Source organism: Acipenser ruthenus, chromosome 7, assembly GCF_902713425.1.
Source record: "Acipenser ruthenus chromosome 7, fAciRut3.2 maternal haplotype, whole genome shotgun sequence".
NCBI classification, from domain to species: domain Eukaryota; kingdom Metazoa; phylum Chordata; class Actinopteri; order Acipenseriformes; family Acipenseridae; genus Acipenser; species Acipenser ruthenus.
In genome coordinates this window covers 61,192,956-61,219,487 of record NC_081195.1, presented here as the reverse complement: position 1 = coordinate 61,219,487, position 26,532 = coordinate 61,192,956, and the positions used below count along the sequence as shown (strand labels likewise).

The window sequence follows — 26,532 nt, the reverse complement described above, 5'->3', positions numbered from 1 at the left end:
TTCTATTCTATGATCGGTTTCTCAGTCTAGCGTTTCAGGTTTCATTCTCTAAAGCAGTGCTAGTACTGTGGAATGTGCAATGAAAGTCAGGGGAGGGTCAGCTGACATTTTTATCCAGTTACGTGTCATGTAGCAATTCCAGTCTGTAGCTGTGGGCGTTTAGAAGGCTGAGATATATTGCAGGAAGCCATTCAGCTTTTACAAGTATATATATATAGTGTTTTAAATTATTATTTTTTTTATTTATTATTAGTTTTACTTGTTTAGTTATAATTTATATAGTTTTTAGCGAAAGCTAAACATGGCAACGTACGTGGTCTTTCTATAATGAGCAATGGGAGTGAAGTTGGTTCGGAGGATTTTGATACCAGCGACAGTGATGCTGACTTATCACTCAGCGATGATGATGAAGAGGATGTGGAGCCAAGAACAATACAACCTGTACAAACAGAAGAGCATGCAGCTACTTTACAGGTAAGCCAGCTGCAAACGGGAAGCTGTTTGTTTTGAAATGGCAGTGCTGTGACGAAATACTATCAAAACACAGCGCTGGGTACAGGCAATGCGGCAGGCAGATCCATCACAATGCCTGCGCAAATTAGCTGTGTACATGCATTTGTGACTATCCCTCCAACACAAGCGAAGCAGACACCGTAAAAAAGGTACAGGGTCTGCTACGAAAATGAAAACAAAAGAAAAGACAAAAGAAAAATGTGCAGTGGTTGCGAAGGCAACCCCGGGTTCTGTTGTATTGAACATTTCAATAAATGGCACAAAGCAAGTCGAAACTGGCACAAGTTTTGATATTGTTTGATTTTTATTTGATAATTACCGTTTACTGATTGTTATTGTTATTGTCGTTATTAGCAGCGTTTTTGTTTTCATTTTTAAAAAAACAACAAAAAACAACGTTTTTATCTCTATATTGAATTAAAAAAAAACTTTTTATCTCTATATTGAATAAAAAAAACGTTTTTCTCTCTATATTGAATATGGGTATGTAGTACACAGCAGCATAAAGGGTCAATGAAAAACACAGTTTAAGTAATTTATTTGTGTTTTATTTATCATATGTTAACATTTTATAGCAATTACAGGTTTGAAAACATTATTATTATTATTTTCAAAATCTGGTACCTGGGAAGGGGTTTCATTTTTACATCTGGAGTTGAAGTGGTTAATTGTATTAATACTTGTACTGTGATTTTTGAAATGTATTTTTTGTTTACGACTGTAAGTCGCTCTACAAAATATTAACTCAAAGACAGGAACTGTCACGGCAGATTGATGATCAGATTTAATTGGAACTCCTGATGTATTCAATGGAGGGAAAAATCCTATAAAAACCAAGGTAAAACCCTAGTCAAGTATTACTGTATTAAAGTATTAATGATGTTGAACCTGTAAAGGCACTGGAAACACCCAGGCTGCCTGTCAGCTGGGATTGGAAGTAGTCTGTAACTACTCAATCCATTTTTAAACATTTAATAAACCAAAGGAGTACTGATACGACTCTGATTCGTTAAAACGTCACATTAAATGAGCATATATATATAAATAAAAAGAGTACATGTGGAAATTCTGACAAACTCAATGTTAGCCCAAAATGGCAAATTCTATAATTTTAAAGGGAAAGTATCATCGTGGGCTTATTAAGCCCAATTCATGTAGAACAGATCTAGTTGCAATTGCACATATAAAACATGTGAGATGTGAGTTGCCTGCACTTGTTAGAGCATGTTCTTGTTAGAGCATTGTCATGACTGCAAGACAATGTATGCAAAATAACATTGCAGAACAACAGAAATAAGGACATCAAGGAGATTATATAGTGGCTCCTAAAAGCTATGCGGAGACTTGAACACGAAACACATTTAGTTGGTGCTACTCAGTGTCACTGTATTGTACCTGTCTGGCAGATATCATTCAAACCTAACAGATACTTGAATGGTGTAACCATATGTACATTGTCTGATAACATTATTTGACAAACAGCAAGACTGTATTGGATTTAAACATTTAATAAAATTACATCTGACACCAACTGTGCCTACCCATGAGTAAACTTGGGTAAACTGTGTTCAGTTTACCCAAGCAAAGTAAATTGAGAAGTGCAAAACCCAAACAGATCAATAAGGCATGGAGCTGCAACAGTTTAATAGACTCATTGGGATGTAAGCTTTGTTTTATTTTCAATTTATCTCAAACGTAATTGAAAGACAGCAAATGACTGGTAACTCACATGGTCCAATTATGCATTGCACAGCACCCATTATTAATGGAAGATTTATAGTTTTAGCAAGTGGACTGACACTGGCATCTATTTTTATAGTCTTTCCCTCAGTCATATCAAGGTCAGTTGAAGAAGAACACAGCTAACTACAATGCCAACCATTTTAGGCTTAATGGGGCATAGAATAGATGTTTTAGATCTTGTTAGTGGGATGGAAATTGTGCACCATGCTGGGTAAAATGCCAACACAAAGCAATTTACTGGTTTCATTAAAATAATTATAAAACTACTTTGCATTAAATAAATGTGCCATGAATTTACTATGAACCATGATGTCTTACACTAGTGATAGAAGAGATGAGGTTGGCTTTCATTTTCCTTGATATTGTTCTGTTAATATCTTACATATTCCCTAGAAAAAGTCTAAGTCAATTGCCTACCAGGTTAATTTTGTTCAATTTCTATTAGTATTTAAATAATATATTTTTTAAAAGCTGCTTGAATCTCATTGTCTTGAGAAGTGAACAGCCCTCAAATCCTTGCCCGCTGCAATTGTTGTGAATTAATGAATTCACTGATGTGGCATTTTCCATTGAAATCAACAAAAGAACAAGTTTGCCTTGTATAGTTACATTAAGCAACAACTCTCTTTTTAACAAAAGAAACATGTGCACAGCGGAAAATGTTTAGTTGCAGTTATACCCTGCGTATACTCACCCAGTCCTTGCACCCCACCCCCACTCCCCCACCGCCACGATATTAGACGAGCTCAGGCACCATTTACTTCATGAAAACTGACAAATTCATTTAAGTAAGTTATAGAAAACATGAATTTTTGAATAGTTTGTTTTCTCAGATTATTACTGATTGGTTTTTATGACATAAAAGTAGGAAGTAGGATTAAGAGCTTGTTAGGTACAATTGTAGGCCTACTGCATTATTCAGAGCCACATTCCCTTCCCCCGCACCTCTTTGCCAATGCACACACAGGCTCACACTCACACGCTTACTTTATACTGCTTAAAAACTGCTTTAAATTCAACACAAGAGATTACCACGTTCCCAAAGCCATCAGGCCTAGACTTCTAAGAACTGCATCACAGTGCCACAGCAGCTTGGCAACAGCTAGTTAATTTAAGCTACAGGTTTAATCATTTATTTGGCTGATCTGAACAATGTAATGCAACTTCACAGCAGATTCAACATGGCATTTATATTAATCCTTTGTTTCTTACCACAAAGTGGGCAAACAATTATAAGAAAAAATACAATATATAATGCCTATATATTATTGCTATAAAATCGTATTTAATTCAGCTTAAAATAAGAAGAAAAAACATAATATTATCAAAGAGCATGGATACCAAGAGTAAGAAGATTACATTTAACCCAGGGATGAACAGGCATGCGTGCGCTCTAGCTTGTGCTGTAATACAAATGATTAGTGCTCCGACTGCTTCTAATCCTGTCCCTGTCAGTGCACTGCAGAAAATGAAAGACAGTTTGAATCTCATTTTTTAAAATATGACTAAGATGCTATTTTCTAGTGACATATTAAAGGCAAACGTTTGTGTATGGAGTTGTAAATTGTGGGACATGCATGTGAGCATTCAACTTAATTGCATCATATTGGGAGGGGGTTCAGACAGAGCAGTTGGCAAGGTGATAAAGAAATACCAATATATTTTATACCGGGTCCGACACAGAAATATGTAAAAATATCTATACCAGGCACCAATTCAAGTACCTTTTTAGTAGGGAAAAAAGCATTTGGTGGTCAACATCATTTATTTGAAGTAGTGTTACATTCTGAAGGTTTGAACATGCGTAGTTTGCTGTTTGCCATGTGGTCCTCTTGGAATGAGGTGGGTACTGCATCCTGTTTACATTTCCCCTACTATTTATGGTGTCTGCAATCATTATAGTGTCTCCAATACTGAGTGATTCATTTTTTTTTCTAAATCCACCTTTGCCTGGCTTTCAGCTGCTTTGAGCTGGTCTGGAGAAGAGCTGGGACTAAACCGCCTTCCTCATTCTTTAAATCAGCCCCACCTACTCTCTCTGTGTATATAAATGTAGAATAGGTGGGTCGGGCTACAAGTTCATTGACATTTGAAGCTACTTACTCTTTAAACAATTTGTACACTGTAGGTTTCCTCTTACTTTTGTACTTGCTATTCTGCTATTGGGTGTACTGAGTTGCCACCTGCCTAGTTATCCCTGGATTGTACGTGTCTCTTCCAGGGCTAAGAAAACATCTGACATCAGGCACTCAACACCATTTCCCTTTTTCATTTTGCATTGGCATAGAAGATCATAGCTGCGATATAGTTATTGTTGCTTTAACAAATCTTCATATCCATGCCATACAAGGCAAGGTTATACAAGGAAATGCAGAAGGATATTAAATACTTCTTGTCTAATAACATATGTTAAAATTGCTGCAAGCTTTTATCATTTCCATAGCAATGGTTTCTTTTCATTTTCAGTTCCCCCATTTGCATTTTCATGTGTTGCTACAAGGATAAGTGGTGTCCTTACCAAATCATGACTATTATGTTTTTTAAAACAAAACTGCATTAATCTGCATTCTCGATGTTTCACATGGGTGACTGTACAAGAGACGGGTCATTTCACAGTGAAAGTACTAAAGATGCTCTTTGCAGGCGCGCAAACGTACTCTTTTTGCTTTATCAATTTTTTGAGGAGAATACACAGATCATTTCAAAAAGTAGGTTATCGATTTATCTTTGCTGGTATTGACCCAGATGAAAAAATATGAGGTGCACAGGAAAATGAAACTGATTTAACTAGACAGATATTTAACTGTACTGTAACTGTACAATTGCTATTGTTGTGTTTTTCTACTTTTAGTAACAGTGAAAATACAGTGATCATGAAATGCATTAATGGTGCAGTTAAGTTACTTGTCCAAATTCAACGCCTATGTCAGCCCATTATAAAAGTTGATTACAGTACATTTGAACAGTAAATTTGCAGTTTTCCCATGCTTTTCCCATGCTGTACTAAGCATTAACCATAGTTTACTGTGGTATATTATGTAATATGCTTTACCAAACCTGTAGTATCTGGGCTTTACAATGCTTTCACTATGCCTTGTTATACATACTTATGCCCTTACTAAGTTGGCAATATAAAGGACAATTATGGCTGAAAGTGCAGAGAATTCTTCCTCTAGTTTAGTAAAAGAAAAACTGCCATGACACACAATTACCCGTAGGCAGAAAAACAGTAGGATAACAGCAAATACACCACATGAACAAAACGGGTTGCTGTCAATGTTTTTAAAAAGTGTTAAAGCTGCATACTTCTGGCAAATTGAAATAACCTAAATGACATTCTGTATCCCTCTAAAGCGGATAGCAACCACTTAAAGTGCATCAATATTAATATTAATATTCAAAGGAATTATACTATGCCATTAAATGGGGAACCAGGCGTTGTGTTTACTTTATAAATAAATCATACTTCAGGAAAATGACTATAATGTAATACAGAAGATCTGACCAGAAACAGATTAAGCTCAGCATGTGATTCCTTGCTGAGACATTAATTTAATTTTCCAAGCATAAATATAACCTTAAGTGTGCACTCCAACCACTGCTAAGATTGTTTTGATTTCAGTTCAGCGTGACTCAGCAGAAGCTTATACCAGAAGACGCATCCTGCTAGAATCAAGCAAGACATGCAAGACCCATGCAAGGATGTTACAAGGATCAGGAGGGTTTTGCCTTCTTGACAACAACTTGACAGCAAGGATTATGCAAGTGTTGTGGAAGGTGTGCATGAAATCCAAGTATCATACTTTCCTGCTTTAAATGCACATGCTATGGTCTTGTTCGATCCTAGCATCCTTTTTTCTTGGCATGGGAGGAAACAAGTTATCCAGACGCTTCACTTAAACCTATACAGTACAGTATAAAGTACTGTACATGATACTGGCTGTTTAAAACATACAGCAGTAAATGCACATTATAAAGTAATGTAACCAACATTAACATATGTCAGTATGTAGAGGGATCCTTAAGAATTGGTACAAATGGGAAAATAAAACTTAATTTTTTCAAACTTGACAAATATTGCAGCTAGACCGAATAAAATGTCTTACTGTTGTACATTGCACACACAGTGAAATGTAAATGGGGGTTTGTTGAGACATTAACATCTTTACAAGAATGCCCCATTGGATAATGTCAGACATACAACTCGCCAGTCCTGCAATCTTTTAGATGCACAGGCTCTAATGGTTCGCAACTGGTGAATTATATAAATATTTGTTTTACGTTTCCTCTAACAGTAAGTGAAATACTCAAAGACCCCAGAAAGGCTGAAAGGGTACAGCAAGTCTTTGTACAGACAGTCTTTGTACCGGGAGTGATTAAAAACACCACCTGTTTTTACACAAATAATTTGTTTGCGAATTTGTTTTCTAACATTTTAAAGTCAAAGTCAAAGGTAATATTAACTGGGATATATATATATATATATATATATATATATATATATATATATATACAAAGAGATAGAGAGAGAGAGAGAGAGAGAGAGAGAGAGAGAGAGATACAACAAAGACAATAGTACTTCATGTTAAAGAAGCAGATCAAAATGTTAGTGAAACTGTGTTTGCTGTTCTTCATAACAGGTAAACTAACTTGAATAGTAAACTAACTTGAAGTGTGCATAGCACCACTTACTGTTTCAGTGTTAAAAATAAAATACAATAATGAAAATATCTTCTCAATTGGAAATCAAATGCAGTTTAAACACCCAAACACAGTATACTGTATGTCCATGCTCTATTTCTTAGTACAGTGCATCTAATAAAAGAAAAACCCTGAGCTATAAACTAAGTATGTGACTATTATTTGCTGTGATTTTGATTTTAAGCTTACCAAACAGTTGTTGGTGGAAGATAAATTTCCCAGCAAACAGGCCTGTGATGATGGCAAGGAGCCATAGCAAAACCTTCAAGAAATTCCATCCTCCTCCGGGGTACTTGTTTGCAATAAAGGAGAAGCAGTTGCCCACAACAATCATATGGGCCTCAGTCTGGCTGTGCGAAATAGGATCCTCAGCGAATAACAGGAAGTTAAAGAAAGTTACAAGATAGGCCACAACTAGACGAGACCATGGGTGCTGGAAATAGTAACGAAATGTTGTAGCAATCTCCATCCTGGTGGATCTCAACCCGCAGTCGATCTATAAAAAAAAATTTAAAAAATGAAAACATTATTGTTCCTCAACGTTATGTTTTAAAAAAATATGTTTTATGGTACCATATGGTGTCCAAAGAAATGCTGTGATCCATGCTGATGTATGTTCATTTATTTTGTTTATGTAATACAAGTGACTTGTATTTGGTCCCGCTTTGGTTAGTACATGTAAATGTACATCTAAATGCTTAACCACAACTGAAAATATTTACATGAAAGCTTCCAAGCAATATGTTAGACACAAGCCGTCCAACTGTAAGCACAGTATTATATCTAGAAAAAACTGTCCAGACAGGATTACTGACCTCCCATTGATTAACATTTTCCACATCTACTCAAAGACTACTGAAAAGGCCCTGTCTTGCAAGGCATAACTGACAAGGTTTTTTTTGGGGGGGTTTTGTACATTTTCATACAACCCTTTATACAGCTAACCATGTTAGTTATTTTTTCAGAAGTATGTAATTTCTTACTATTATTATAATTATTATTTTTTACCTTTAAAATTCAGTACCCCATAAACATCCAGTTTTCATTCCTGTTTTGATCACCCTCTTTGTAATATGTTTTCTGTGCTCTGGAAAGCACAGAGTATCAAATTGCGACAACCACTATTTTGAAAGCCTGGTTGCTATCTGGCATGAGGCCATGCCTCCAAATTTGTTCATACACATTCCAGCAGCTAGAGTGCACTACAGTATCCATATATAACCACCAAATCCAAGCCCCTGCTTGCAAGCCATGAATACACAATTAAGTCATCTTAAAAATTTTTGCTCCATGATCTCAAAAGCTAAACATGGTAAAGTCTATTTTTTTCTAGGACCGGAATGGGAAGTATTGTCAGTAAGGTTATTTTACCCTGTGAACAAAAACTCACCTAATACAAGCATAACAATGTTATACAGTGTTGTTGAAGGTGCTACGAACAGGGCTGTAAATTCCAGTCTAGATTTATCTGTATAAATATTTCAAGATCAATGCATAGCTTTGATACATGAATATATTAAAGAACGTTTGGGGCTCCCAAGTGGCACATCCAGTAAAGGTGCTTCACTTGGAGTGCAGGTTGCGCCCTATAGCCTGGAGCGCAGGTTCGAATCCAGGCTATGTCATTGCCAACCGTGACCAGGGGTTCCTAGGGGGCGGCGCACAATTGGCAGAGCGCCGCCCAGGTAGGGAGGGCTTAGGTCGGCAGGGCAATCCACGGTTTACCGTGCACCAGCGACCCCTGTGACTGATAGAGCACATGCGGGTCTGCAGTGGAGCCATTCAGATCTGTGTTGTCCTCCGGCACTATAGGTCTGGTGGCTTCACTGTGGATCCGCAGTGCGAAAAATGACGGATTGGCAGGAACAGGTTTCGGAGGATGCGGGTTTCGGAGGATGTGGGTTTCAGCCTCCGTTTCCCAAGTTGCCGGGGGGTTGCAGCGGTGAACCGGGATAAAAAATAACAATTGGGGATTCCAAATTGGGGCGAAAACCGGAGAGCCACCCTCAATTGAGATGTGATGTGTCCGTCAAGAGGGTTAACCCCCGGTAAGGGGGATACAGTTACAAAGGAGGCAGTAGGGAGAAGGCGATAAAGACTTCCAGAAGAGTTTGGAAACCGTAACCTTGTTCTTTATAGGACTAGTTTGCTGATAAGATTTAGCATAAGGGGCTCAGACACAATTCCGCAGTGGAAATGAGGCATTAGTGTAGTACCAATCATGTTTTAAAATAATAATACAAAAATAACATTTGTTATAAAGTGTTTCTTTCAAAACTGCAAAAATAGTCCTTAATGTTTTGTGAATAAGGCCCATTATTACAGTAGCATTAGTCATAAATTATGCTTAGTGAATTTGGTCAAGTGTGTACAGTATATGCATGAAATCATTTTGATTGTATTTAGTTTCAAATTTGTATGTAAGTTATAAAGATATGCCTATTGGTTATGGACTTTACATAACTTCATTTTATAACAAAAAGGATTATTTTTAATATGTGTTTTGTTTTGTTTTTATGCATGTAAATCTGTGAAACTAGCTCTAGATTGAAATGATACTTAAAGTAATTCAAAAGTATGGTTCAAGAAACAAAAGATCATTCATTTTTTATTCATGTCCCCAGATAGACAAAATAGTAAAATAGCTAATGAGATTTTATAAATACATACACTGTTGAATAAAGTACAGCAGTTATTTGAAAAAAAAAGGCATACATTCTTTTTCTACACAAAAGTAATTCTGCCTGGACCACCTTAAAAAATACTGATGGGTTCAGAGGACCAATAAGAGCAGCATGGTACAAGAACAGCATCTCTTATTCCAGCCTAGCCAGGGATTGAATGGAATTCTAGCATTTTCTGGGATTTAAAGAAGATCGTGGGTGTGTTTAATCACGTAAGTATTTACATACATATTGCTTACTAATAATACATTTATGCATTTTCTAAAGTTGCACAGTCATTGTCTGTCAGTAGGCTATATTACTAATGTCACCAATGTGTTTCTCCTGATTACACTTCATTTTACATTTACCAAGGTAACACATTCTGTAACAATCTGATTACAAAGCTGACATCTGGTTGCATTTACTGCTTGGCAGCAGACGCACGCTTGTGCAATAAATAGGATATTTACATTCTAAATACACCAACCTGAAACCCACTGTTTCTTCTTTCTTCAGGCTTTGCTCCAGGGATAGAAAATCAGCTTCTAATCTGCTATTGGCAGTATCATTACACAAACTGGCAATATTTGAATAATTCTGTTAACAAAAGGAAATCATTTCTTGTACTGAGTTAACAGATTAGCCACGTGACCTGTTGTTTTTATGACAGTTGCACACCCAAATCCTTTTGGCATTGTAATTGTTTTACATGTGGCAACGAGAGGCAGACAGACACTGCCTTGTCAGCATGGCTAGGGTGGTATGCTGTTCTGTCTCAGAGAAAATAATACGTAGCTGATGAATGCACTCCCAACGGCACATACCACCAATATAGTGAACTAACACATGAAGGTTGCAAGCTCAATGTTTCATTCTGAATAAACAATTTTAGGTAAGAATGCAATTCTAATGAGAAACGTATTCTCACCATAACAGTTATTTATTTGTCAGTTTGTATTATCATGGCTATGAAGTCAATACAGCCTTGTCACTGAATAAATATAAGCAAGCTCATGAATCCCCATTAGTGTAGCATGTGCCTTTCTTTTTCTTTATAGAGGCTATTCTAATTTTAAAAGGTTTCTGTTACGATCTGACACAGAACATTGTTAAACATAAGATACAGACAGCCAGTGTAATTGATTTGTTTTATAAACAAATAAAACCTGGATTTGCCCGACGCAGCCTAAAATTTGCCCAGACTAAATTTCAGATTAATCAATATTAAGAAATATCTCAACTAATGTTTCACAACATATTCCACCATACTGATAACAATTCCTTACCAAACTAGCTAAATCACATTTTCCCTTAATGCAGATTTTTGTGTGTGTGTTGAACTTACATACCTCCCATCAATTAAATAAAATATGCCATATATATGTTCTACTTATTTAAATTTAAAAATCACTTATTGTCTCCAACCAGATTCGAAAAGGGCAGTCAGTAAACAGTGTGTTTAACACCCTATGTATTTGTTAATATTATTTGTATCTGTTTACTATACAATTATATGTGTTCTTGTCATAATGTATCACTGTTTATTCACCTCTGGATATTTGGCATGTTTTATAAAGTAACCAGAAAATGTCTTATCTATATGAGCAAGCTTGGCAGAAAATGTAATTAATGATGATTGAGAACACATGGGATAATAAACAGATAGGAAATGTAAAAAGTTAAATGCTTTTGTCCACTTTTCTGCATATACCCTATCAACAGAGGGCGAACCCTTCCATGTTTTAATTATATTGAGTTTTTTTTTAACAAATCTAGAGAGGAACTAGTTAAGCTCAAAGGAAAACCTTGAACTGTCTCAATCTACTGTTCGAGTGTTTCTTTCTGTATATTATATTAATTGCACTGTATATAATTTTTAAATATTAATTTTGTGTAAATGTAGTTAAGACTACATTTTGCTGTGTTTCATATGAAAGTTCTAATATATACATGTCGCTGTATAGCATTTCCATATGGTTTCTTTTATTTTGTGACTCATTTATTTATGTTCTATTAATTTTGCTGTACACGTCGGTACTCTTATGTAGGCCTACCTTTTCAGTTCAGCTATATACGTTGGTTAAATCTCCTATCGTTAAGTGTTAAGGCAAATTTGTGTTTTATTTGCTAAAAATATATATTTCGAATTGAGTTTCAAGGCTATATTAAAACGTATGAAATTGACACGGCAGAACAGACTAATACTACTATAAATATCTTGCTTAGTACTAAATCTTCATCCATTCATGACAGCTGGGTTATAATAATATCAACTATACTTTCATTTGGTACAGGCTCCCTGCGAATTGCAAGCACTGCCCTGTTCCACGTGACTCAGGAGCCACTGCAGAGTGATGACGCTGTTGGGTAGCCGGGTGCAGTTGCTGTAGTTTTCTTCCTTCTTCCGTGTTCTGCAACCACTATTGTGATTCTACAAAATCATTCATTATGTCTCATCAGACTGGCATCCAAGGTAAATTAGTTATTATTTATAGCGTTTTGCCTTTTGCGAAACAAAGTAAAAAAAAGATCGGAAACGAATTGTTTGGGATCAGAATTAAACAATATACGTTTGATCTAGATCTAGTCAAGTCAAGGCAATTTTAAATAAAACGATTCAATCATTTTCTCAGCAATGATGTGTTATGGTGTAAAAGTGAACGTGTTTATTTAGTTAATAAAACAACAGCCGCATGTACATACTGTAGTTCGCAGACTGCGTGCGTGCTCTGCTAGTCTTGTCTGGCACAAATGTCTTGCTATGAGTGTACTGTGCCGTGTTGAGCACAAAGATATTTGACTTGTCGTGCAGTTCCGTATCAGACAACGCCTTAATTGTAGTGCACTTAAAAGGTTGTGATTGTATTCTTGAAACTTAACACATTCCATTGGTGCATGTTGTGAGTGCAGCTTGGTTTTATAGAAGACATTAAGTACTAATCATTAAAAATTACCTTTCTGGCCAAAAGCTTCTGAAGAAGACGGCTTGTTTGTTGAAGAATTACTTTCTATGGGAACAGAATATACCATCTGATTCCATACTTCTTTTTGGTAGTGGTGATGATGCAAAGTAACAAAATAAATCATAATGCGACACGTAACATATTTCTGTATGAATGAATACAATCGGGTCCTAAACCCACTTTAACTATTAACATGTATGTATGACAAACAAGCCTACTGTACACTGTAAGGGTCCATTTGTAATACAGGCAAAACAAACCCCCCAACTGCTTCCAGCGATGATGAATGTTTTGCAGTATTTCTAATGGTCAGTCTACTTGTTTCTATTGAATTATATATACATGAATAGTTAACAACAGCAATAGATTATTGTGTCATTCTACAGACCAGTAATGTTAATCTTGTTGTAGTACTTCACCTGCCATCAAAAACAATTCATAAAAAGAAAAACAAAGTTTTAATGTAACACTTACAGTATGTGTATGGATGCTTGTGTGCATAATTAAGGGATTGTAAATGTTCTTTATGTGCAATTTCAGCTTCTACGGAAGTAATGGATATATTCTCAAGAGCCAGAAATGGTGAATATCGGCTTTTGAAGATAGTGATTGAAAATGGTCAGTATACTATATACAGTATATATATGTATTTTCTGCCGTTAATCGGCTCCATTGTCAAAAGTGTTTCATAGTTTTTTGGGTTTTTTTTTTTTTTTTTTTTTTTAAAGGAAATAATAAAGTTACTTTATTAATTAAAACATTGGTACATAAAAATATAAATCAGCTCCAGGTCCATTTGCATGTGGTGTAACAAACATGCATTTTAAAATTGCATTTATTGGGGGTTTGCCCAACAACAATTGTCACCAAAGACAAACCTACTCCACACTGTAATGGTCCATTTGTAACACAGACAGTTTGCTTACTGACAGAGAAGTTTGAAGCTGCTGGTTCCTGGTATCACTTCCTGTGCTCACTTTTATGGTCTGAAGTCCCACCTTCACTAAACCTTGGAAGTTAATCTCACTTTTATCAATAGAAGTGTTGCCTGCAGGAACATAATTCCAACCCACTTGGCTACACCCTGAACTAATTTTCCAGATTTAGCATTACGAGGCACACAGAACACCATTGCAATTTTTAACCCTCCACAAGCCATTTGCAGCAGATCTGCTCAAACCCAACAAAAACACTTTTTTATTATTATGTATTTTCAGAACAGCTTGCTGTGGGTTCATTCAAAAAGGCTGCAAAGTCTTGGGACCAGGAGTATGATTCTTATGTTCTTTCTATGTTGGAAGACATGGAACCTGCATACATTTTATACAGACTAGACTCACAAAATGCTCAGGGTTATGAGTGGATCTTTGTGGCCTGGTCACCAGACTTCTCCCCGGTGAGTATCAATTTGAATGTAACAAGGAAACCTGTCAGAAGACGTGTTGCTGTTTCTAGTATACTATATTATAAATGTTATTATACATTAAGGTTAGCATTTGAAAGTGTCCATATTTCTGTACAGAGGCCATAATTCACCAATTCAGAAATAAAAAATCCTAGGTTCCTAGAGCCTTCTTTTTGTTTTGAGGTGCAGTAACTTGTTTTTGTTAATTGGAATTGGGACTGTTAAAAGTGTTAATCTTGGCCGAAAGGGAGGGCTGTGATGCACTCAATAAAGTTAAATGTTTTGCCATTTATTCAGAAAATGCTGCAACTTCATATTGGTGTCTGTCTGCTGTTATTGCACGTGTGTTCTATATGTAGTTTTTTTTCCCGCTACTTTATGAGCTTTCATTTGTGATGTGCTCTATTACCAACAGAAGCTGAGTCACAGGGGGTCAAAGTACCTGAACCTCAGCATAGCTGCAGGGCCACCAAATCTGAACCTAAGTTTATCACCTTAGTGAATATTTAATCTAGATACGGTACAAAGATATTACATTGCCTTAAATTGACCAGGCATCAGATAAGCTGTCTGAACCTCCTTGAACAGAACAGTATATCTTTCTTTTAGACAAATAGCCACACTCTTGCTCCTAACTGCAGCATAAAGATGTTTAAAATGATGTATGTCGTCTCTGTTACTGTAACACACGCGGTTTACTGTATATATTGTCTGAATTTTTTGAATTTTTGTAACAAGTTTCTACAATAAATACCATTGGATGGTTGCCAGTACTTGCAATAATACACACTAGACAGGTTTATCAGTGATTCTAGCAGACATTTAAAACTGCAATTAAGTGTGTCAATTAAAAGCCCTCTTTGAGTAAATAAATACATACAAACGTTTTTTTCTTATTTGAAATTAATTGTTTTTTGTTTTTTTTTTATAATACCAGTAAGCGTCCAATATTAAAACTGGAGTTACTTGTAACAATCAAAGTGTTTTAAGTTGCAAATAACAAATCTACGAAGAGAAACCCTGGGTATTGCAGAGTGGCTCACCTGGAACAGGAGTTGCCAGTCTTTACTGGGGATTCGGTGTAAAAATAATTGGAGAAAAAAAAACTGTGTGCCTGTCAATGACATTTCAAATAAACGACTTTGTGTTCCTGTGTTTTCAAATAATTGCGTCCAACATATAAATATTCAAACTACATACTTAACACTTTGAGTGATAGGAAAAAAAGGGTTGAGGTAAAATCAAATATATGACCTAAATGACATTTATATTATATGGCTTCATATTTTAGCTCTAATGTAACTTTTTAATATTTGTTAGGTTCGACAGAAAATGTTATATGCAGCAACGCGGGCAACTGTGAAGAAGGAGTTTGGGGGCGGACATATCAAAGATGAAATATTTGGCACTACAAAGGTATGTTATTATTTTATCCTTAGGCCTTATGGGCCTGTTCCTAAAAAGGATATGTATCTATGTGCACTTTTATAAAAAAAAAATATATAGCGGTATATACATGTAATCTTTCTAAAATTTAGCATCAATTTTCCACTTTTTATCCCCTGCAGGGGATCCATGTCCCTGACTGCTGGTAGTAACAGCATTTGCCCGTATTCCACACATCCACAGTGTTTCCCCAACACTACAGTTGGGAGCCATAGTTAAGAGACTGTGCTATTTACTCCTAATAAACAGAGTGCTTGTGAAACATCATTATGGTGCATCTAATTTTGTATTTACAATAGTGGCTGCAGGTATATGTGCCCAACATACATACTTTTTTGTATCAATCTTAGAGCTGTTAAAATAATGGATCAGTATAAAAGAAGAAAAAAAACCCACCTGGCACGTGTTTGTTTTGCTCTTTCTTATCGCTTCAGGATGATGTGTCTCTTATTGGATATAAAAAGTACCTGACATCAGTGGCAGCTCCATGTCCTCTGACTGCAGCTGAAGAGGAGTTAAGACAAATCAAACTGAATGAGGTATGGTTACAATGCTTATAGAAAAAATCAATATGATGAAATAAACTCACTTGAACTGCTGATTACCTTATTTATTGATGTTACTTGAGGAGGGATGCTGGGAATGCGTTCTGCAAGTACTACAGTAATGCTTGCTAATGTAGCCGTCTTGAAGCTGTTGATCAAGAAAGTGAGACTGTTGCATGCTGGAGTGTATTTGTTTGGCAGGGTACAGTCAAAGGCAGACCATATAATGTCAAACAATGACAACCGAGTAGAAAACTTAAGTACAAAATCAGCAGATTTGCATGATGGTTCATTGTCCACTTTGCTCTCAAATGAAAGATGTAGCACCCATAAATATATATCACCCAGATTTGCTTCATAGGATAGAAGCCATTTAGAATTTGTTTATGCAAACTCAATGATTTTTAATCATTTGAATCTACTGTTCTTGTTATGTTGCATTGAAAGAGCTATGTATTTCTGCCATACTCTTTCTGGTGTGAACTGACCCATATTTATTTTTTAAAAAGCGATAACTTGGCGGGGGGGGGGGGGGGGGGGTTGAATATACAATGAGATACAGTACCTGTCTTTTGAGTGAATAAAAGCAGAGAATGTAGATCTGCGTGTTTATACCGTCAATTATCTCCAGGTTTGCTAGTGTTAGCTACAATCAGTTATGAGTTAGTAGAATAGAAATCCTGCATATTGTGTTTTACATGATGTGGAACACGAATACCCTGTTTATTATATGCAGCTTTGTGGGAATGTTGCTAACCTCCTCTGACCAAAAGTAAACACGTCTTCCAGATGCCATTTATCCCAAACATCTAATAAATTAAATGTGCATGTCGGTTTTCTGGAAAATTCCACCAGTATGCCACTTCGTGCAAAAGGGACTTTGCAGTATTCTGCATACTATAGCATATACCACCTTGCAAATGTGGTACAATGTACTTTTAAAAGTTGTATATGGCTCATGTCATCATAGACACAGAATGGCAAGTTTCTAATGGCCTCAGGGTGAAAGGTTTTTGCGTCTTTGAAAGAGTAGATAATTCACACGAACCACAGCTTTGTATACATTTTATGTTTACGTGAACATCTTTGCCTGTGTAAACATGTGTTATGCTTTTAGTGCCACTGTAAAGTAACTAACAATATGTGCATTTCTTGTATAATGTTGCACACACATTTTATTTAAAAAAAAAAACCATAAAATACTAAGGGAAAAAAATGTGGCCCTTGTTAAACTGAAGTCTGTTGTTCTGTAGATCTGTAAACTAAAATGTTTAGTTACTGTGAGTCATCAATCAGTGCAGATTACTGATACAATTAAAACTTGGTGTAGTAACCAAAGCTTTAATGTCCTGTAGCAAACAGCTTCTGTTTGCTATGCAATAATTTAATATGATCTCTGTGTATCATTATTACCATCCAAGATGACAAACTGTTGTTAGTCATGTACCATACAGTAAGCCTTTTTTATTTGCAGGTGAAGACAGACATTAGTGTGGACAGCAAACACCAGACTCTGCAAGGAGTTGCCTTTCCCATGAACAGGGAGTCTGTTCAAGCTCTGGAACAACTGAGGGATAACAAACTCAATTATGTCCAACTTGTAAGTAAAATGTGTAGTAAAAAAAAAAAAAATTGAGTGAAATAGCTCGCATCACTCGATTTTCAAGGTGTGGTATCCGAAGCATAATCAACAAGTACAGAGAAACATTATCTGTAATTGACAAACCCAGGACTGAAAGACCCAAAAAGCTGTCTAACAAGGATGAGCAATACTTGAAGATAATATCGTTAAGGAATAGAAAGAATTGACAACAGAACTGGCAGAAGGCACAGGTGTCGTTGTCCATCAAATCAACAGTACCAAGGTCACTCTTGAAATCAGGACTTAAAGGATGTGTTGCAGTAAGAATACCTCTGTTAAGAAAGGGGAACATAAAATATGCACAAGAACACAGAAATTGGACTATGGAACAATGGTCAAAAGGGGCTTTGGACTGTTGATGGATCAGAGTAGAAAAATGCAACATGTCCAATAGTTTTGCACAGCAGTGTGTGTGTGTATATATATATATATATATATATATATATATATATATATATATATATATATATATATATATATATTTTATTATTATTATTATTTATTTCTTAGCCGACGCCCTTATCCAGGACGACTTACAATTGTTACAAGATATCACATTATTTTTACATACAATTACCCATTTATACAGCTGGGTTTTTACTGGAGCAATCTAGGTAAAGTACCTTGCTCAAGGGTACAACAGCAGTGTCCCCACCGGGGATTGATAATAAAAGTTATTGTATTTCTTGCTCTTATTGTATTACTTGTATTGTAACACTTGAAATGTATTTGCTTACGATTGTAAGTCGCCCTGGATAAGGGCGTCTGCTAAGAAATAAATAATAATAATAATAATAATTGAACCCACGACCCTCCGGTCAAGAGTCCAGAGCCCTAACCACTACTCCACATTTATGCTGCATATATATATGTATGTATATGTATATATATGTGTGTGTGTGTGTGTGTGTGTGTGTATATATATATATATATATATATATATATATATATATATATATATATATATATATATATATATATATATATATGTGTGTACTTTTATAGCCTGAGAATCTTTCAGCAATTTGTGGTTTTGTATGCTGTACGCCACAACCCCTTACAAACCAACCCCATACATGACATGAACTGTACCACATAGTGTGGGCTGTTCTTTATTCTCAATATTGGTACAGTGCTTTAGCCGCTTAATATGAATCCCCTCTAAACATAAACACAAGAACATAGTAAAACTTGCAATGTTTTGTAAAGATTAGTAGTTGGTTTTTGCGACTTGTATATTGACAGTAAAGCAACCTATAGTTACGACAGTAACAGCATTATTTTCAAAGGGGGCAAAATAAGAATTAGGTCGCAAAGTGATTTCTAAAAGCTGATTTGGGTCACTAAGTATATGGCTTTCAAAGGGTTTAGATGAAATGAGTCGTGTCTTCACTAGTTGACGCTTTAAAAATATAAATCAAGTGATGTGGTTACATTAATCAGGCTTTAGAAATCATTTTGCGACCTAGTTCTTATTTTGCCCCTTTTGAAAATCACGCTGTAAGTGTCTGTACATGGGTTAAATATTGACTGGTGGAAAGTGAACAAGCCTCCACCTGCTCACCTCCACTTGTGCTGATTGCCTTTTTTCAAATGGAAGGTTACATGTGCAAGAGACATTATGGAGCAAACGGAGGAGCCATTGTACTTGCTGCTTTTTTCTTCCCCCAAACACGATGCTGTAAACTAACTGTGAAAAAATGTTCAAAGTGGAAATTCTGACTCTTTCTTTGACTCTGCTTGGCATCTTTGTTATTTTTGATGTTTTTAATTATCAGGAGATTGATTTCCAAAATGAAACCATTGTTTTGGCAAGCACCGCCCCCACAGAGATTAAGGATTTGCCGAAAAGAATTCCAAAAGACTCTGCTCGGTATCACTTCTTCCTCTACAAGCACTCCCACGAAGGAGACTACTTAGAATCCATAGGTACAGTAAAACATGTATTTAGACCAGCAGGGCGCAATGTATGTTCATTTAATTAAGAGCTCTTGCATAGATTTTAGTTGTTTCTTGTAAATTACATGACATCTACAATAGAAATTAGATTTCCCATTCAGTAGTCAACAAACATTAAACTACAGTAAATGCTTGAGCATCTGCTTCAAAAGGAATGTCATTTAGCAAACATTCTGTGCCATTCTGTCTTTGTTTTTCTGAATACCGGTTATTTATTCCTACACAGTAATTTAAACGTGATTTGATTTATTTCTGCAGTCTTCATTTATTCGATGCCTGGCTATACATGTAGTATCCGGGAACGAATGCTGTACTCCAGTTGCAAAAATCCTTTAATTGACATGGTGGAAAATCAATTGGAAATGGAAGTAGAGAAAAAGGTAAGGGGATAAAATAGAATTATCAGCCCGTTGTGATGGTGGTTATTTCTGGAGTTTTCCTGAATCACACAATATTTATAATGGTTGTTTTACATTTTTTTTAATTGCATTTAAATCTCACACACATGAATGGAATTACAGTATTTGTAATAGGACCTAATGGGTTGAATAATTAACCAGCGGTTTAAAATCAATTGTACTGATTGCAGCTGAACTAGTTATTAGATACCAAGAAGCAGCAGCAACATGTAATCTATAGCATTGTCTAGAGAGATCTGCATATTTTTAATTGAAGTATAAAATACAAAGCCAAGAACCAAAAGAATGAATGGGGTACCAGTAATACTATTGCCTATGCTAATTTGAAAAAAATTGGTTGGCACTCCTTGTTAGAAACTGTGCCATATGGTAAGTATATGGTGTTAAATCATTTCTAGTGAATAAATACATCTCAAATATAGGATTATCAAATTACATTTGGAATGGTCAATAGACAAATGTATACAGTACGCACACAGGGTAAAATTCAACACTGTATAATGTAAAGCAATATGTTGTAGATGATAACAGTGTTAATCATCTACAACATATTGCTGGTCTGTTATTGCTGACTGCTTTTATTCAATAACACTAATAGTTGAAGGAAAATGAATGCTTCTTAATGACAACATAATGTGTGCCAATGCTGTGAAATGCTTGTTCAAGTTTTAAATATGTAGGATTAGCAGTGAAGTGATAGAAATGTGGATGAGATTTCATGCTGCCAGATTTGTCATCTGAAAATCCAATAAATGTCATCTCGCTTACATGCATTTTTAAATGCCTAGTACTTTATGCAGAATACCAAAGTCCCTTTTGCAGTAGCATACTGGTGGAATTCTTCATTTGTATTATGGGATATCTGCCACTGCATACTTATTACTGGTTCTCAGTAGTCAAAATACTACCAAAGTTGCACACAAATGGCATATTCCATAGCCTGTAAACACAATTTATGGGAATATACATGCAGCGTACTGGAGTATGCAGAATACTAAGTGCATATAAACGTATTGAATGCTATTTCTGTGCTGTATCTGTTACAAAACCTAATTTACCAAGTATAAAATGGATTAAACCTCTGGGGAATGTTCTAAAGGAAAGAGTGAAGAGGTTTCGTTTCTTTGTTTCCAGCTCGAGATTGACGATGGAGATGAGCTGACGGCAGACTTTCTTTATGAGGAGGTTCACCCCAAACAGCATGCACACAAACAAACTTTTGCTAAACCAAAGGGTCCCACAGGCAAAAGAGGGATACGGCGGCTCATTAGAGCACCTGCAGATGGTGAATCTCCAACGGATTAACTTCTCTTTCCTTCACTTTGAATGAACACATTCCAGAGGAGTTATGCAAATTCTGATATATTTTAGCCCTGTAAGAACAGCCATAGCCTTAAAAAAAGCAATGGTTTTCTGGTGTAGTGGGCAAACACTATTTCTGTAATATTACTTTATAAAATCATTTTGTGTATTGGGAAATTTTCAAAGAAACACATTGGATTTAGTGTGGGACTGCACAATTATTTTTGTAATTGTATTAATTGAAAACTGCCAGCTGAGGTGGGCTGGTGTCTTACAAATACAAAAATTAGGTTTTTGAAAAATAAAAATTACAAAAATATGATTTCCATATGCACAATCATGAAATGCTGCTAAATGGCACACCAAGATTCATTTTACTATAATGGTATTTTTATATGATTATCCACTACAAAATTCAACCTTATTTTATTACACAAAATGTGTGGTTTATAAAACACTTGATGATTGATTTTTTTAAAGCATGTATGCAAATTTACTACCAGTAGTCCATTTTAAATTATTGGTAGTCTGACCTGAAATGGCTAGCTATCCAATAGTATAGACCTTCAGCTGTCTTTTTTTTTTCTAAATATGTAAGCCATAATAAATGTATTTGAAAACATCAGCTTTTAATCATGAAACTGAACTAATTGGCCTGCATACATAATAAATTCAGTCATTTTTCTTCACCTTTACGCGTTTCAGGCTTATAAACTGGTATGAAATTATTGCTGTGAATGATCTGCTGCACTAGACCCCAATTTATCAAATCTATTTGTACTCTGATGCCATTCCCAATTCTGTCTTCCATTCTATCAGAGGAGCAAATTGTAAACTGGAGTGAATAGGATTAATAAATAGGAGCCTGTGGGTCATTCACAAAACTTTAAGTTATGAGTTATATAAGGAAGGCCACTCCACTCCAGGTTGAACAGGCAAAATTATATAATGACTGGATGAGGGTTAATTGGTTCAATTAAACAGTTTAGAACATGATTGGAACACAGACTGGGAGTGGACGGAACAATTTTGACCACCCCTGGTAGAATGGAAACCTTTACCCTTTGACCAAATTAACCTATGTGTTATCCTTTCTATTTATAGTTGTTTACTTTTGTGCTGTTTGCTACTTTGTCATAATGTTGCGCTACACAGAGATGCACATGATGGCACTTCAGAAGGCATTCAATGCAAAGCAACATTTGTCTACAACAAGGAAAGGGATGCTATGGTTGAAACCTTGGGCCCCATCAACATAATTTTAAGGGCTTTATTCAGGGACCCTAGTCATTTGAAGGGATATTATATTTATGTTTTTGCATTTACAAAAAAATAAATGTTTTATTACATACATTTAAAATAATAATCACAGTTGTAACAATGTCCTTCAAACACATGTGATAGCGGAGTTTTTTATTTTTTCTCTACCCATGATCAATGTTTCATAGTAAAGTGGTGTCAATGATCAATGTAAGTGGTATGTACCCTGAACTTGCGTGGTTTTGTTAATTACAGTAATATGTGATCTTTAATCTATCTGCATGACCTCAGAACCGCAGACCAAGGGATTACCAAAGGAATAGGGCTCAGAATAAAAAATCCATGCATTACCAGTAGCTGTGGTTCATGGTTCTCATCAAATGGAGGAAGACCTGGAATCATTAAGCACACTGTCTTAACATATCTTCACAGTGAATCTGTAATTATTTTCAGAATTTTCAGCATTTCACGAAAGAGAATTGGGATCTGTTTGTTTTTAATTCGTGTCTCTAGATACACCCAACAGTGTCATACAGGATCTTCACATTTGGAATGTATTAAATACGAGCGATATCTTAACTAATGTAACCTGCTCATTTTGATTCACTGTATTATCCATCACATCACAACTTTTTAAAAGTCAGAAGTTTACTTACTACACCAAAACTAAAAACATCCGACAGGGGTGTGACCTCGCCTCGCGATGCCTCAGGTGCCATGTAAGCAGTTGTACCCACAACCTTTTCTGTCATTATTGTCGAGGTCAGTTTTTCTGAAGCTCGAGTGAGCCCAAAGTCTGCAATCTTTGGCACAAGCATTTTATCCAGCAAGACATTAGCGCTATGAACCAAATAAATAAATAAATAAATAAAACAGTTTACCCAAAGAACCACACAAAAACAAAACAGCTTTACAGTGACAAAGAAATTAGAAACATCTTTCCATTCAACTGATTTGCTTTCTACACAATGCTTCTGAGCTATTAGCAGGGGATGTATATAACTGACTTGCTTGTTAATGTGGCAGTATCCTCCAAACATAGGAATCCTACCTTAGATGAAATTGGTTATATCTTGGTTCCCCTGTTGGTTTAATGATATCCGCTGCAATTTTCTTCCAGTCATTTTGAGGGTCCAGATAACCTGCAAGTTTTCTAAACATTCCATGATTTATTAGGCACCGAACATAAGTCCACATTACACATTGCTCTAATAGCGAAGCATGAAAGTCTAGTTTAAATGTTCAAAGCAACTTACAAACAGATGTTTTAGTTTTCCTATTCCATATTGATATCTAACTCAAATAAAACCCTCTGCCCACTGCTCATTCATGGCTGATGTTATTTACCCAGCAGGTCAGGATATGGGCTCTCTTCTTTCTTTTCATTTATTTAATATTTCTGTTTCGTATTAGTTTTTTTTTTTTTTTTTTTTAAAGGTAGTTCTTCCAGTGCCTGGCAACAGCATAACCTATCCAGACAACAAAGTTGGATACTGGTACAAAGAAACCTTGGCCAAAGATGGGTTACAGGCCTGTAAATTCAGAGTTCATCCTCTGAAGCTAAATATACCTGGATGCTATCGACTGATGCTGGCTTACCCGAAAAACCTTACATACAAGCTACAGCATGACAGTAGAGTATTTATGAGTGAAGAAACTCCAGAGAAAATCACAAATGAGCAGAGTGAGAACCCCACTGCTTCCGCATCTTGTCTGTCTTTGTTGTTTAATCTTAACTCTTCTTGTTACGCCACAGTGTGCCTTCAGGAGATCATGAAATGTGACCCCTAAATGTACTGGATTTGATGCATATCCTCCGCGACTGGTGTATAGTAGAATCGTTCATATAAAGTAATTTTTACATATATCCAGAAAGCATGAGACTTGCTAAGAACATTCTTTAGCACAAGTTATTGAGAGTAATAGAATTTGGGGATATAGAAAGTCTGCCCTTGTGTCACTCTTATATTTGTACATACATCACTTATTCAAATGTCATGAAACTGGAAAAGGACATTATTTATCTTACATTTATATTTTAACATTTACATACTGTTTCATGATACTGATGACTCTAAGTTTTGTTTTGTTTACGCAAAGGGACTTTTTTTATTAACAACATTGATCTACAAAAGGATCAGTGGCCCTTGTATGGAAATGCAGTTCTTTAATACAGATACTTGAAGTGTAATTTTAGTTGATACTCAATTCCCTTAATTCAAGTAGATTTTTAAAAACAAATGAAAAAAGCTTTTGTTTCTTAGTCTTTTTTTTTTTTTTTTTACTGTACCATGTTTATGCAGATAATGTTTTACTGCTTGGTATTTTTGTATAATGTTTGGTCATCAAACCCTCTAGTTTATTCTTTAAATAAATAATTACAAGTGTTTGTTTTTTCATGTCACTGACCAAACAATGGCAAATTAAGTTTCCCTTTGTTGATTATGCTGAACTTCTATACGAGACTACAGTGTGGATTAAACACCCCCTGCTGGCCACAATATTACTAATTAACTCTGGTAAGTAGCTCAGTCCCCATCCATTTATTATTATTATTATTATTATTATTATTATTATTATTATTATTATTATTATTATTTATTTCTCAGCAGACGCCCTTATCCAGGACGACTTACAGTCATAAACAAAAATACATTTCAAGAATTTAAAATGTAACGCCCCTTTCACACACAAATGCCACTACTGAGACGTTTAAAAAATTATTTAAAATACCCATTCACACAGCACGAAATTGCGCCATACCGTCATAACCTTTTCAACGACACCAACAACAAAAATACCCAACATGTCCATGTGACAGAAAGACAATGATTCTTGGTGGTAAATCTCCCTCCCGACCTGTGGGCGCTAAGTAAAGGGAACAGAGTACCCTGGACTGTTTGGCCTGACACTTCATTCCTAGGGTTAAAAGGAAGTTGTCATTTAGAAAAGGGGGGGAGCTTCGGTACATTAACTCATCGACCCGGAAGGGAAATGATGTGGCAGCCGCTGATTGGAGGAGCGGCTGCAATCGTTTACCAAGGGGTCATGAGTGACGGTATAAGTAGGGGACAAAGCAACATAATCTGTTGCTTCGTTTTGGTTAGAGAAAGCAACCTGGAAGGACCTGTGTTTTGTGTAACCGTATTGTGAGTGTTTGTGTGTTTTGTCTCAAATTGTGTCTTGTTATTAGTAGACGACTAACACATTCCGGAGATGTCGCCAAGGGCCAGCACAAACCCGGAACAGCACTGCACTTGTATCACAGATAACTATTTGCACCACGAGCACTAATTCACTCACTTGTGTATGTGTTTTGTGTTTCGTGTGGGTGTATAAAGAACGGGGCTATTATTTCGGGACGAACCCGGGGATTACAATTTAAGTAATACACGGCGCTTTATTACTTAGCATCATTTATTGTTTACTGTTTGTTTTGCCATCAGGCACTGGATATACAAACCCATTAAACAACTTTGCACCTGGCTTACTGTTCATTGATCACCTGCACCTGCACACTGTTAACCACTTTGCCACAGTCCGGTATACGTGCAGTCATGTGGGATGTTGACTTTCAATCCACGGCCACTATAGCGCTTCAGTGCTGTCATAGCATTTCACGCAGGAGAAGACGGTTCAGTGCCGTCTCTGAACCACCTCACAAGATGGTTCAGAGACGGCATAAAATATTTTGGCTGTGTGACGGTATAGGCAATTCATAGATACCAAAATGCTGCATCAGTGCCGTTTCTAAGCCGTCATAACTCGCCTGTGTGAAAGGGGTATGATACAATCAAACTAATCTATTTTGGTATCTGTATTTTGTATATTTGCTAAAAGATTAGAGAGAAATCACACACTCAATGTGGGAAGTGACAAGCATAAAGGCACAGGCGTGTTGTGACAAATGGCCACCCCTGTTACTTATATGTTGTTCTTAACCAGATATTAGGTAATAGAACCAGACC

At 36.0% G+C, this 26,532-nt stretch overlaps 2 protein-coding genes across 4 annotated transcripts in view; one reads left to right on the top strand and one right to left on the bottom strand.

Moving 5' to 3' along the window:
- The window catches only part of LOC117416173 (transmembrane protein 117-like), a 66,291-nt gene extending 55,858 nt beyond the window's left edge, over positions 1–10,433 (bottom strand). The window contains exons 1-2 of one of the 3 annotated variants that reach the window (XM_034027248.3): positions 10,111–10,433; positions 7,147–7,453 (exon numbers count right to left, since the gene is read on the bottom strand). In XM_034027248.3, coding sequence (XP_033883139.3) covers positions 7,147–7,426 — 280 coding nt within the window. In that variant the 5' untranslated portion in view covers positions 7,427–7,453; positions 10,111–10,433. Of the gene's footprint in view, positions 1–7,146; positions 7,454–7,965; positions 8,088–10,110 lie in introns of those variants that run through there. The other 2 variants (XM_059027505.1, XM_059027506.1) reach the window with 2 other exon arrangements.
- LOC117416174 (twinfilin-1-like) lies at positions 9,742–22,784 on the top strand. The gene is made up of 10 exons (XM_034027249.3): positions 9,742–9,853; positions 11,918–12,096; positions 13,127–13,204; positions 13,804–13,982; positions 15,312–15,407; positions 15,872–15,976; positions 17,457–17,582; positions 19,403–19,553; positions 19,842–19,963; positions 21,137–22,784. Exons 2-10 carry the CDS (start codon positions 12,072–12,074, stop codon positions 21,305–21,307), a joined length of 1,053 nt encoding a protein of 350 aa, XP_033883140.3. The 5' UTR covers positions 9,742–9,853; positions 11,918–12,071; the 3' UTR covers positions 21,308–22,784.
- Positions 22,785–26,532: the final 3,748 nt, after the last annotated feature.

Coding starts and splice junctions, on each gene's coding strand:
- LOC117416174 (XM_034027249.3), top strand. CDS start 12,072: ATGTCTCATCAGACTGGCATCCAAG. Junction 12,097..13,126: donor TCATCAGACTGGCATCCAAG/GTAAATTAGTTA, acceptor GTGCAATTTCAG/CTTCTACGGAAGTAATGGAT. Junction 15,408..15,871: donor AAATATTTGGCACTACAAAG/GTATGTTATTAT, acceptor TTATCGCTTCAG/GATGATGTGTCTCTTATTGG.